Genomic DNA, 12,819 nt, shown 5'->3' on the forward strand with positions numbered 1-12,819 from the left:
AGTTTGGGACACTCTCAACAAACACTCCTCTCATTCCAAAACGAGAATTTGTCACCTCAACCATCAAAAAATGTCTGAACCATCAAAAAATGTCTGAACCGGCATCATCTCACTCATCTTCAGTGCTTGAAAAGAAATCTTTCTTTGAAGGACTGGGCAATCAACTCTACCAACAAAACACGACTAACATCACGAGTCCAAGATCACAACCCAACACACCACGAACCCCACGATCCAATACCATACCTACCACAATTATGGCTGAGAATGAACCAACAATTCGCCCGTGTGGTGATTCCGTGGTGGCGTTGATGGAATCCAACACTTCCTCTGGTAGTGAAGATGAAAATGTCAGCAATCAAGCTACCGAGTCCACTAATACGATGGATGCTTTTGTGGTATTGAAAGAAGAGAAGACTGCGGAATCAAGTGTTCCACAAGAATCACCACTCGTTCCACAAGCATCTTTATTACAACCTCATGATGATGATGAAAATGAATCAAAAGTTCACTTCAAACTAGATGAAATACAACAAGAGAATGAAGCGGCTTCTCATGATGTGAATCACAACTCAGAGTCTTTGTCGTCATTATCGACGGAAAACACAAATGTTTCATCGAACACCATTTCAACAACTACTTCTCCAACAACAACTTTAAATTTGGAAAATTCATCTTCTTCTACGAGTAGTAGTTGTAGTAGTAATACCATAATTATGAACGATATGAAACATGTCACTACTTCAATGAGTGACGATAGTAGTAGTAATGATGTGGACCAACATTGTGCAAAGTCCATTCCATCTTGTTCCTCTCCAATACAATCAACAAATTCACCACCAACGTCAACACTGACCATTCCAAGTGAAGCTTCTCGATTGTTAAACTTCACAAGTTCTGTAAATTCTGTCACTACTGGTAGTAGTAATAACAATAGTAGTGAAATTCATCCCACACAGAATCATTCTCCGAATGGTATTTCTCCTCCACAACCATTATTAACAGCACCCTATGGAAATTCCTCATTTGATCAATCTGTGACAAGAACATTGAAAGATTTTAAAATTGTGAAAAAGATTGGTGGTGGCAATGAAGGAGCAGTGTTTTTTGCAGAATTGAAAAATCCCTTACCAGAAGAGGATCCTAATGTGGCTATTAAATTAGTCATTTGTGACGATCCACAAGAAGTCGAATCCACTCGGAATGAACTTCAATTTTTATTGACACTTCTACAAGAAAATATTGTGAAACATTATTACGTTTTTGAAGAAAAGAAGAAGGGTGTGATGAATGAACAAACTAGGTTTTATATTGTGATGGAATATTGTGCAGATGGAAGTTTAGAACTCGAAATTAATAAGAGACAAAGAGAACAACGACCTTTTGAGACAGAACTTGTCAAAAAATGGACAAGACAAATTTGTCAATGCATGAATTACATGCACAGCCAATCGATTGTTCACAGAGATATCAAACCTGATAATATTTTGTTGGCCAAAAACAAACAATTTATCAAAGTTTGTGACTTTGGTTTCACACGAAAGGATAAAAAGTTAATGACCACCATTATGGGAACTATGAAATACATTGCACCTGAAATGCTTGACAGTAGAGTGTATGACGAATCGGTTGATATTTGGTCATTGGGAGTTTTATTATTCCAATTAATTTGCTTGTACACACAAGCAGAAATTCCAGATCTCATTCTTGAAATTAGAAATAATCCAGATTACATTCGAGAACGATTGAAGGATCATGATGAAGTTCTTGTTCAAATTATTGAGAGATGTCTCAAAATTGATCCTGTCGATCGTCCAGAAGCAAAGGATATTATTGAGTTGATTGACAAACAAGAGTCCATTGATCAGAGCTCTTTTCAACAACAAGAAACACCTGTCAATATTCCAAAAAACACTGACAATTTCCAAGATAACGATGTGAAAGAATTGGCCAAATTGTTGGACCAATTGGAGAGAGCAAGATTGTTAAAAATTAAAGACCCACTCAAAGCCATCGAGTTGGATCGAGCACGAGAATTCTGGAGAGCAAATGGATGGGCAAATCAAAAGGAAGTGTTGTGGGTCGATTTCAGAGAGGCCTATCAGAAGCATGCCTTAGATTTTAACAAAATTCCAAAGAATGCAGAACGAGGTTTCAAAAAGATGATTACTGCCAATCAAGAGTTTGATGTCTACAGTAATGATGATGACAAAACAGGTATTGTCACTGTTCTAAGTTATAACAACTTGGTTCGAAGAGCTGGATTTCCATTCAATTTGGATGTTTTAGATCTCATTCAAAATTGTCTAGTTTTAGGTGAATATGATTGGAATATTGAAAAGTATAACAAACCCATGGATCCTCAATCCTATGAACATGCAGAGAGACAATATTTGAACATGATTTTACAGAATGAGAAATTATTTGTTGATCCAATTAGTCAGGAAACTCTTTCTGTGGATGAACATTGTGTTTCTCTTCATCTTTTACAACACGGAAAAGATTGGATTGATGAATTTATTGGAGTAGGTTCAACCACTCTCTCGAATGTCACCATAACAAGCTCTACGAGCTTTAGTGACGAGAAGGAATATGAAAATCATCGAAGAATTCACTTGATCGAAATGTTTAGCGAAGGACATGCCATTCAAAACGAAGAAAAGGAAAAACAATCCGATGTTGAAAACTTTAATGCTAAACAAAATATGTTGCATGAAAATGGTGACGAATTTATTGCCTCTTTTCCTTCCAATTGCCTTCGATTCATGCTACTCAGTAATGCCTCCTGTGGTAAGACGTGTATGTTAAAAATGGTCATGTCACGCCTTGTGAAAAATCGAATGCAACAACGAGAAACTTCAGGAGAGAAAGTTCTCATTCCACTTCTAGTTCCTGCTGGCCTCTTTGCAAGTTTAACGAATGAAGCAGAGTTCTTTATCAAATGCATTCGAGCAAGTGCAGGGGGTAGCATTGGAAATAATGGAAATACTGTGAGATATTTGGACACATTGGAACATTTCTTGTTGACAGCCATTAAGGAACAACGTGTGCTTTTTATTTTTGATGGTGTGGACGAAATTGCTTCTCCTCAACAAAAGAAACGATTTCTTCAAAGTTTGATTGATTTTTTTCCACCACAAGAAGAAGTTCCAGATTCCAATGGTTTAATTTTGTCAAGCAGATTGGGAGGTATTGAAGCGGATGTCAAAACTAGAAAATTCTTCTCTTCATTTACAGCAGCAAGTATTCAAAATTTAACATTTGAGATTCAAAAAAGAATTGCTCAAAAACGAAATGTCAACAACGAAGCTTTCCTTTCTTCCATCAAAGGAAAATACAGAGAATTGGCAAAAACTCCAATTCTCTTGTCACTCATCATTGAAGAATTCAAAACAAAGGGATCTCTTCCAGAAGTTCGATCAAAAATTTATTACAATGCTCTTGATACCATCACAAAACTTCACTACAGCAAGCTTGTTGGCGATCAACAACGAGTTCCTAAAATGCAAAAGACACTGATTGAATTTTTACGAAAAGTTTCAATATTTCTTCACAAATTGAGAAGACTCACGTTTAGTACTGAGGATTTCACACACTCACTCGAATTGGCTCGAAATCTCTGTACTGGAACCAACGATGATAAGAAACTTGCATTCATGAGTTTAGCTGAAGGAGATTTTGCTTCGAAAGGAGATGATTGGATATTCAATGCAGTTGCAAATCCAGAATTTCAAAAGCAATGGGAAGCTTTAAAGAAACGTATTGATTCTGGTAAATTCCCTCTCATTGTTTCAACAGGTGATGGAAAGTATCGATTCAGTCACACTTCCTTCCAGGAATATTTAGTGGCAAGTCATTGGGCAGATGCGACTCATGTGAGTGATTTTCGAATTCGATCGACAGGCCCATTTGCGAAAAACAAATTGGAATATTTTAAGGAAAGAATTAGACAATTGGTGGTCGATCCATTTTACAAGTAAGTTTTTTCACACACCTGTGAACATTTATATAATTATTATATAATTTATTAATACATATTTTTATTTTATTATTATATTTTATTATATTTTATTATTCTATATAATTTATATTACATTCCAATACAAACATAAATACATACGAAATGTCACAATTTCCAATGAAATCGTTCACATAAATTCTCAACATCACAGAGAAACATTCCTATTTTGTGCTGCAGAGATGAGCCGATCAGATTTTGAAGAATTTATCAAATTCCTCATGAACAAACTCTTCAAACATAACATTGGTCTTGTCGACAGCATTATTTATAACATGATTATGGAAAGACCTAAATCAGAACATGGTGAATATACCAAGATTATGAAACCTCTACGAAATGACGAAAGAGTTTCCATTATTGTCAAGGGTCTGATCCATCAATCTGAAGATTTACGAAAAATGGCTCTCTGTCGATCCTTCATGTTTAATGAACTCTTTGATAAGATTGGTGACGGTTTATTGAATCATATTCATGACAATGAAAATACATTACAAGCTCTCTCTTTGGTCATTCCTAAAGGTGAACAGAAATATGTGAAAATATTACTTGAAAAATTGCAAAATATTAATGACATTCAAGTGAAGAGAAGAATTTGTTTGTGTATTGGAAAGATTTCAGATAAGGGAGATGCTACTGTGGTGAATACATTGTTAACAATTATTAACAATACTTCACGTGACAGATCGAATGTTTCTCTCATTGAAGCATGTGTGGATAGTGTGTGTCGAGTTGGAGAAAAAGGTGATTCCAATATTATCAATGCATTAATTCCCATGTTAGAAGATTATAACTTTAGAAGAATTGCATCGATTGGATTGGGAATGATTGCAAATACTGGTGACAAACAAGTCATTTCAGCACTCACAAAAGTTGCCAATAAGTGTCAAGAAGCATGTCTTTGTTTGGGTAAATTGGCAGAAAAAGGTGACATGGAAATTATTGACACTCTATTAGATTGTCTCAAAGAAAATAGTTTTGATGATTTAATTGTCAATGAAGCCATCTCATCGGTCGTCATTCCTGATTTACTTCCAGTGATTCAAGATCGATTATTAGAAATGTTACTCAATGAAAGAAAATCAATTTCTTATCGTGTGGCAATGGCATTGGGTCCTATCAGTCAGAGAAAGAATTTTGGACTTGTGAAATCACTTTTAGAAATGTTATTCACTGTGAAACCCAAAGATCGAATTATTTGTGCACTTGGATTTTCAGCTCCAAAAGAAGAACCTGAAATTATTCACGAGTTATTGAAACAATTGTCAAACAAACAATCAAATTTTGTATTTAGAGAACAATCTGCATTGGCATTGGCTCAATTAGCTAAAAAAGGAGATGAACGTGTCATTGATGAATTGTGTAAAAGACTTCACACCGATCAAGAAGAAGTAATTGTGGCATGTACGACTGCTCTTGAAAAAATTACCTATCCCAATAATCAAAAAGTACTCAACATGTATGTGGAATTGTTGAAACACACAGATATTGGAGTTGTGGAAGTTTCTGTGAGATATCTCGGAAGAAAATGTGAAAGAGGTTCAGAATCTATTGTAAAACATTTGATGGATCGATTGGAGAATCGTGAAGCTCCAGAAGTGGTGCGATCATTATGTGCTGAAGCATTGGGTTATGTGGCAAGTTTTAATGATGAGAGAGTGATCAAATGTTGTCTCAATATTATTACTGAAGAAGGAAAATCAATGACTGTTTTGAGACTTTTCTGTTTGAATGCAATTGGAATGCTCAAATCAGTGAAACAAGATGATTATGTCACTTCTACTTTGTTTGAGTATATTGTGAGCTTGAGCTCTTCTCAAAATCTTGACTTGGATTCCAAAAAGTTTATTATTCATGCGACATTTGTCATTTCACTATTTTGTGATCTCAAGGCCATGGTTGATCGATTGAAAAACAAGAATTATAAGGCTCACAAGCATTTAATATTCGATATTGTGGTGAAAGGAATTCGATTTATTAGGTTATTCAATCAGTGTTATCGATTGGACGATGAAAGTGTATTGCTGTTGCAAAAGCAAGATGATTTGGAAGCTTCGTTTATTTTGATTGAAAACGCTTTGATGGAAGGAGGTGTTGTCGATGTCAATAATTAAAAGAAAATTCAAATAAGAAAGAAACTAAAGGTGTGAATGAAGAAATTTTAATGAAACCACACTCTTGCTCAACACATCACTGATCTTATCGTCTTCTACCACGACCACCACGGCCACCACCACGACCACCTCTTCTGGCAACACGTTCTCTCACTGGAGTTGGTCCTGTTGACTTCTTCTTTTTAGAGGAATCCTCTTCCTTTTGTTGAATACCAGCCTTTGCAATTCTAACCTTAACGTTATTAATCAAGTTCTTTCCTTGATGTTGTAATCTCATGGCCAATTGAACCGAATCAGGATGAGCAAATTCAACAAATGCATACTTTTGAGATTGGTAATTTTCAGCAACCTTGTGCTTGAGGATTGAGACATTCAAAATCACACCGCATCTATTTTGATAGAAGAGTCTCTTGATTTGTTGACTTGTGACAGTACCTGGAAGAGGAGTAATGTAAACACTTCTGTCTTGCTTCTCTGGATCCTTGACGTCCACAAGCTTGGCAAGGTCGAACTCAATGCTTCTATCTTTACAAGAATTCAATAAGAGAGAAATATCAGATCTCTTTGGTGTGGACAAATAATTGCCAGCCAGTGCGAGATAAGTCACAGAAGAGTTTGGATTATCTTGAGTGATGGCAGTTGCAATAGCCAAACCTGCCTTATCATTAATATGGTTATGTTTCAATCCAACTCGCTTCAATGAGGTATTCACTTGCAACAATTTAACAATTGCCATGGCTCCTCTCACCTTAATTCTATTCAATCCCAAGTCAAGATTTGTAAGTGTGGAATTATGTTGAAGAGCTTCACTCAACAATTGAGCTCCTTCAATTTGGATGAAACATGAGAACAAGTTCAAAGTTTTGATTCCCTTATTCTCTCTCATGATCTGAGACAAAAAGTCAGCACCAACAACACCAATGTCATTTCCAGAAATATCGAAATGCTCCAATGTGGTGTTTGTTTGCAAAGCAGCAATCAATGGCTTCAATCCATACTTTCCAATGTTGTTATTTCTAAGCAACAAAGTCTTGAGTGGCAATGCAAACTTTTGAGTCAAAGCTTCTCCAATTCCTTCCATATGTTCACGATTAATGTTACATTTGGAGAGATCCAAGTATACCAAACGATGAGACATCTTTAAAATTTCACCAATTACTCTTGGGAATTTGTTCTTATTGGCTGGATAGCTGTCAAATCGGTTTCCTGACAAGATGATTCTCTTGAGGTTGATCAATTGTGGAGGAGGTTGATTCGCTTGATCTTCGCTTGATGAATCCTTTTGAGAAGTTGTCTTCTTGTGACCAGCGGTTTGTCTTTGATGCAGCGCAAGCAATTCTTCGTAAAAACTGAAAAGATCTGTGCAAGTGATTCCATTGGACATTAAATTAATGTCTTCGAGGTGTTGGTTATCCTTTAGGGAAGCAGCGAGGTATTTCACATTCTTAAAGTTGGTCTCAGCCATATCAATTTCCTTCAAGCTTGACTTTCCTAATTTGTTGAAAACGGTTTGAGAAAGATTAGATACACCAACAGTCTTCCATAAATTCAACTTCTTAATGGATTGTGACAAGTCGAGTAATTTGCCAATGCTAGTATCACCACTAGATAATTCACCAGTAGACTTGCTGCAATCAACGGCCTCAATAGAGGTTGAATAACTTAGATTTTGGAAGATTTGTTGCAAACCACCTGCTGCAGGGTTGCCAATGAAGGTCAACAACTTGAGTTCCTTCTTGACCAAGAGAGCCTCAGCAATAGCCTTTGCACCGCTGTCTCCAATATTGCAACGAGACAAATCAAGCTCTGTCAAGTGTGGAAGATTTTCATGTCTTCTAAGGAATTGAGCCAAATACTCAGCTCCGTCATTGCCAAGTGAGTTACCATTCAATGCTATTCTCTTCAAATTGGATGATACAAGTCGTCCCTTTGTAAGTTCCTGAATGGACTGAGCGGTGATATCACAGCTATCGAGGATAAGATTTTGTAATTGGCCTGGATTGTTCGAGAGACCCTTGATCAAAGCACGGAATCCCTTAATTCCAAGTCCATCTTCGCCACGAGAAATGATTAATGTATCCAAATTCTTGAGCTTGGTGAGGACACATGTCAAGAAGTAGTACTTGCTCTTAAGCTTTTCTGGGTTAAACATTTGAATTTCCAAACGAGGAATCTCTACTGAGCGATCAAGAGTTTCATGGAAATAGTTGAAATCAGAAGAATCGTTAAGATTAGAAATAACATCTTGCAAATTGTTTTGCAAGTACAACTTTCTCCAAGGATTCTCTGCGTTGACGAGATAATCTGGCAATTCGACAAGTCCCCATCTTTGTGAACATCTTTCTTTCCAGTTATCTTCATTGCCTTCCAAAACCATGTCGTTTCCAACACGAACAAGGAAAGCATCTAAACCAACTTGCTTGGATTGCTTGGCAAATTCCTCTGGACTCAAGACTTCGAATGAGCTGCCATGGTATTTCTTTTCCTTTGATTTCTTAATGGATTCCTTTAAAAGCTTGATAATATCTTCCTTATTGTAGACTTTGTCTTCATGAACTTGCTTGAAAAAGTCGATATAGTTTTCGACCTTGTTAATCTTTTCGATCGTATCAATGAACATGTCTTCGTATTTGAGTGGACATCTTCCCAAGTGGATATCAAAAATTCTGGCAACCTCTTCTCTGGTCTTGGCGTTGTTTGGATGGCTGACTTGTTCAATGAAGAATACGTTGAACATTAAAAGCTTTTGACTCACTTTGGTCGTGTCGAAAGAGTATTTGAGTCTGTCGTCATCAGTGAATTCATCGCTGGAATCCATTTCTAATTCTTCGTACTTATTCAACAACCAAAAGACATTTCTTGTGAATGATTCTTGGATATAGGCATCTCTAACATCCTTCCATGAATAGTCACTCACTGGAACCAAAGCCAAGAATTCTCCCAAGTTAGGACAAACATCCTTGTGTCTCGCTTGTTCATCCTCAATAAAGTTCTTGATCGAAGCATTGATCTTCTCCAACAATTGTGGATACTTTTTGACAAATTCAAGCAACAATCTAAAGAAATGACAATATCCTCTTAAAGCTTTGATACTTGCATGCTTTCTGTTGGACATCACCTCTACGGTCATGGTAGCCATGAGTTTAGGCAAAACTTCCAAAACCATTTCTGGTTTAAAGTTCTTTGCGGATCCAGTACAAATAATTGAAATGGCACGTTCTGCAAGATACATGGCCTTTTGTCCATGCTTTTCCTCAATATAAATTGGAATCCAGTGTGTGAACTTTTCATTGTAAGATGAGGTTCTCAAATCATGATTCATAAAAGCTCTCAATGAAATCAAATCCAAAGGTGTTTGAATAGATTTGATTTGACCAGTTCTCAAATTCTTTGAATATGAGATACCATAACCGAGAGCATCTTCCTCATAAGTTTCTCTGGTAAAGAAACAAACAAGCTCACTTTTGGCAGCAATAGCTTCAATCTCCTCACTTGACTTGGTCGATTGCTCCTTATTCTCCACGAACAAGTGTTTTGTTTCTTCAGCATCTTCAGGGAAGTTTGGATAAGGTTTATGAGGTGGCAAGTGATAAGGAGTAATGGATCGATCACAATAGTTTCTCGATTGTTCAACACTCCACTTGACAGCGCTGTGCCATTCCTTCTTCTTTTGTTCATAAGTTTTTGGATCTTGAATGTTTGCCAACACACGAGAGACATCAGCTTCGAACAAGAATGCTTGCAATTGGACCAAAATGGATTGAACAGTGTAGGCAGTTGACCATCCACTGTACTTCTCTCCAGAGTTCTCCTGCAACATGTCCAAGCACACAGTGTTACCAAACACGTTAGGGTGTTCGATTCTTGTACACAATGTGATGGTTGGTGGTTTTTGAGGATACTCTTGAGGGAAGTTCATGATGATGTGGAAAATACCACCCTCGTAAGCTCCATAACCTATATTAAGTATAAACATCAATAATGACATCGATCAATTGTTAAATACGAGCATATTGTGAGAGACACATACCTTTGAGATTGCAATGCCAGGTAAAGAGGTTCTTTTCACTCACAGGGCATGCACTGATGTTGGAATGGTTGTGAAAGATAAATCACAGCAGATGTATCAGAATGGATGGGTTAACAGGGTTTTCACGTGAATCACGTTGTTGTTGTTATTGTTGTATTATAATGGTCAATAGCAAAACAACGACGAGCACACACAATAATACTTACTTGATACCCTTCAAAGGGTTTTCAATGATCTCTTTCCAATCTTTCATCAGACGCTTGGTAGCAACATTTTGAATGGCTGACTGCTGTTTAGTTTTTCCAATCTTGGTCTTTACTTTCTTCAACATTTTAGCAGATGAGAGTACGATGAATAATACCGATAATGATGATGAGAGCTACTCAAGGAATAGAAATAATAAAGAGAATTGATCTTTGATCAATTTTAAAAGCGATCGGAATGATCTGAAGAATCTATAATTTGTGAGAATGGGTTGTACAGAGAGAAATTGTGGTTTGGGAACTCTCAACTCTCTCAATGATGAAAAAGGTGGTGGTGTCGTCTAATAGAAGAATCTCCGTAACAACAACAAGAACACTCAAAATTTTTTTTTGATGTTTTCTTGATTGAGCTTTTGCTGTGAAGCGAATGAACTTGTCTCGACACAAGAAGCATCAAAACGGAAGTTGAAATTTCACAACTGAGAAGAGGGTCCACACTGTTGGGCTGACTGAGGTGCATTTTCAAAGTGGTGGTTTCAATACGGGCACTCGTGTGTTCACCATTTACTATTTAATAAAGGATGACAACATTGAGGAACTTCTTGTGACTCTTCGCTCTGTTGAGGGAGGAACAGAACTTTCCTTCTTTTTCTTCTTACTTTCTTTTTCAATGAAGTCGTCATCTTCCTCTTCTGGGTCTTTCTTTTTTCTTTTCGAAACTGTTTTCTTTTTGTTTGGTTTTTCCTCATCCTCTGAATCTTTCTTCTTCTTTCTGTTGCTGGTTCTTTTCTTTGGTTTTTCCTCTTCGTCACTTTCCTGTTCTATTTGTGGTTTTTTCTTCTTTTTGTTGGAGTTGGGCGAGAATTCTCCAGTAAGTAAAAAGTGTGCCCAATAAATCATGTCCTCGGGTTCGGTATCGAATGTCACTCCTTCAAACCATGTTTTCCACTTCTTGTCAATATCCTTACAAAATTTGAGAGCTTTCTTTGCAGCTGGATTTTCTTCATGTACAGCGTCCGAGCGGTTGGCATGAATCCATGTGATGAGTTTCACACAGGACTTCACTATATCACTATTTCTCCAATCTTCATATTTCTTACCCTTTTTTGAAGCATTCGATAACATTGGAATAGTGTCAAACATTGGTTTCAAGTATCTTGTTTCCAAATAGGACTTTCCATCACAGGTTGCAAAAGGTGAAATTAACTTTGCTTCCATGCATTCTAATAATCTCTTTTCACTCACATTAACAAGTGTATTTGAATCAAAGCAATGAAAAAGCTCATACTTTTTCAAAATTGCAATCCAATCTGAAAAAGATGAAAGCGAGTAAATTGGTAATGATTTTCTGAGGTTATACCAATCTATAGAATATGTTGTGCGCTCAGGTTCTATTGTCAAATGTTGGGTATATCTGAAGGGCGTGTTTTTGTCATCTAAATGTAAAGCAGTGATGTGAATGGGTGAATGGTTTTTGACTGTGAGAATTGATGTGTAACATTCTTCAGATTTTTCACTGAAATAATTATTTGAGCATTCGAGACAATATTCGTCTACATTAAAATTTAAGGTAGTTAAATCAGTTTCTGATGGATTAAAATCTTTCAGTTTTTTCAATTTGACATCAAAACTTTCGTTCACACACAATACTCCATTAGCATTGATCAATAATATATACTTTAAAAACTGGAATCGTGTGGTGATTTTGGTTTCTGGATCATTGTGTTGATTTGACAAGATCTCTTTGAAATTTTGTTCATCTTCTTTTCGTTGTTTGTTTTGTAAGAATGATCGACGACTCCAAAAAAACTGGAGTGTTGAAGTGGTGTCATCAAGGCCTTGAGCGATGTCCTTATTTCCAAATGGAAGAACCACCTCGCCACTGCTATAACGCTTTTCCATGTAAGAGGTTCGTAATGCGCAATCGCTGATAATGAGAGTTTCTACACGTGTGAGTGCAATGGCGTTCAGAACTTCATTACTCACAACCATATTGACCAGAGTGATCTTTTTGACTCCACGACATCTTGCAATAATTCGCAACAAATCCACATATTCAATGTTTGAAGCATAGACATAGCCTGAATCATCATGATTATTTCCGAATATTATTATTGATCCAGATGCGATCACACACATTCAATAAAAGTTGTTGTATTTAAAAAGTTGCGAATCACATACCGAAATGTAAATGGAAATTAAAACGTTCGGCATTTCTACTCATCGAGGTCAACAAGTAATCAATTTGTTCACTCCAGTTTTTGCATACGGAAGAGAATTTGAAGTAATAGGGCAATATAGGCAAGAAGGAAAGAATTTCGCCATATATTTCTGTTGGAATATCACCCCAGCTCGCAGATGTGTCGTTTGTCGTGGATGGATTCATGTGAGTGAAAGATGATGAAGACATTTTTGTGAAGAAGGAAAAATAGAGTGAGGCAACAACATTTCTCG

The 12,819-nt window shown here is 36.6% G+C and overlaps 3 protein-coding genes across 3 annotated transcripts; 1 reads left to right on the plus strand and 2 right to left on the minus strand.

The window, feature by feature from the left end:
* Positions 1-89: 89 nt before the first annotated feature.
* On the plus strand, positions 90-6,132 carry FDP41_004050 (uncharacterized protein; the record flags this gene model as incomplete). The annotated part of the gene is made up of 2 exons (XM_044707423.1): positions 90-3,976; positions 4,173-6,132. 2 exons carry the CDS (start codon positions 90-92, stop codon positions 6,130-6,132), a joined length of 5,847 nt encoding a protein of 1,948 aa, XP_044561468.1.
* Positions 6,133-6,217: 85 nt separating this feature from the next.
* On the minus strand, positions 6,218-10,493 carry FDP41_004051 (uncharacterized protein; the record flags this gene model as incomplete). The annotated part of the gene is made up of 3 exons (XM_044707424.1): positions 6,218-10,089; positions 10,163-10,215; positions 10,369-10,493. 3 exons carry the CDS (start codon positions 10,491-10,493, stop codon positions 6,218-6,220), a joined length of 4,050 nt encoding a protein of 1,349 aa, XP_044561469.1.
* Positions 10,494-10,932: 439 nt separating this feature from the next.
* FDP41_004052 (uncharacterized protein) lies at positions 10,933-12,775 on the minus strand (the record flags this gene model as incomplete). The annotated part of the gene is made up of 2 exons (XM_044707425.1): positions 10,933-12,446; positions 12,547-12,775. 2 exons carry the CDS (start codon positions 12,773-12,775, stop codon positions 10,933-10,935), a joined length of 1,743 nt encoding a protein of 580 aa, XP_044561470.1.
* Between the last annotated feature and the right edge of the window lie 44 nt (positions 12,776-12,819).

The sequence above is a fragment of the Naegleria fowleri genome, assembly GCF_008403515.1.
Source record: "Naegleria fowleri strain ATCC 30894 chromosome Unknown tig36, whole genome shotgun sequence".
NCBI lineage: Eukaryota > Heterolobosea > Eutetramitea > Acrasida > Naegleriidae > Naegleria > Naegleria fowleri.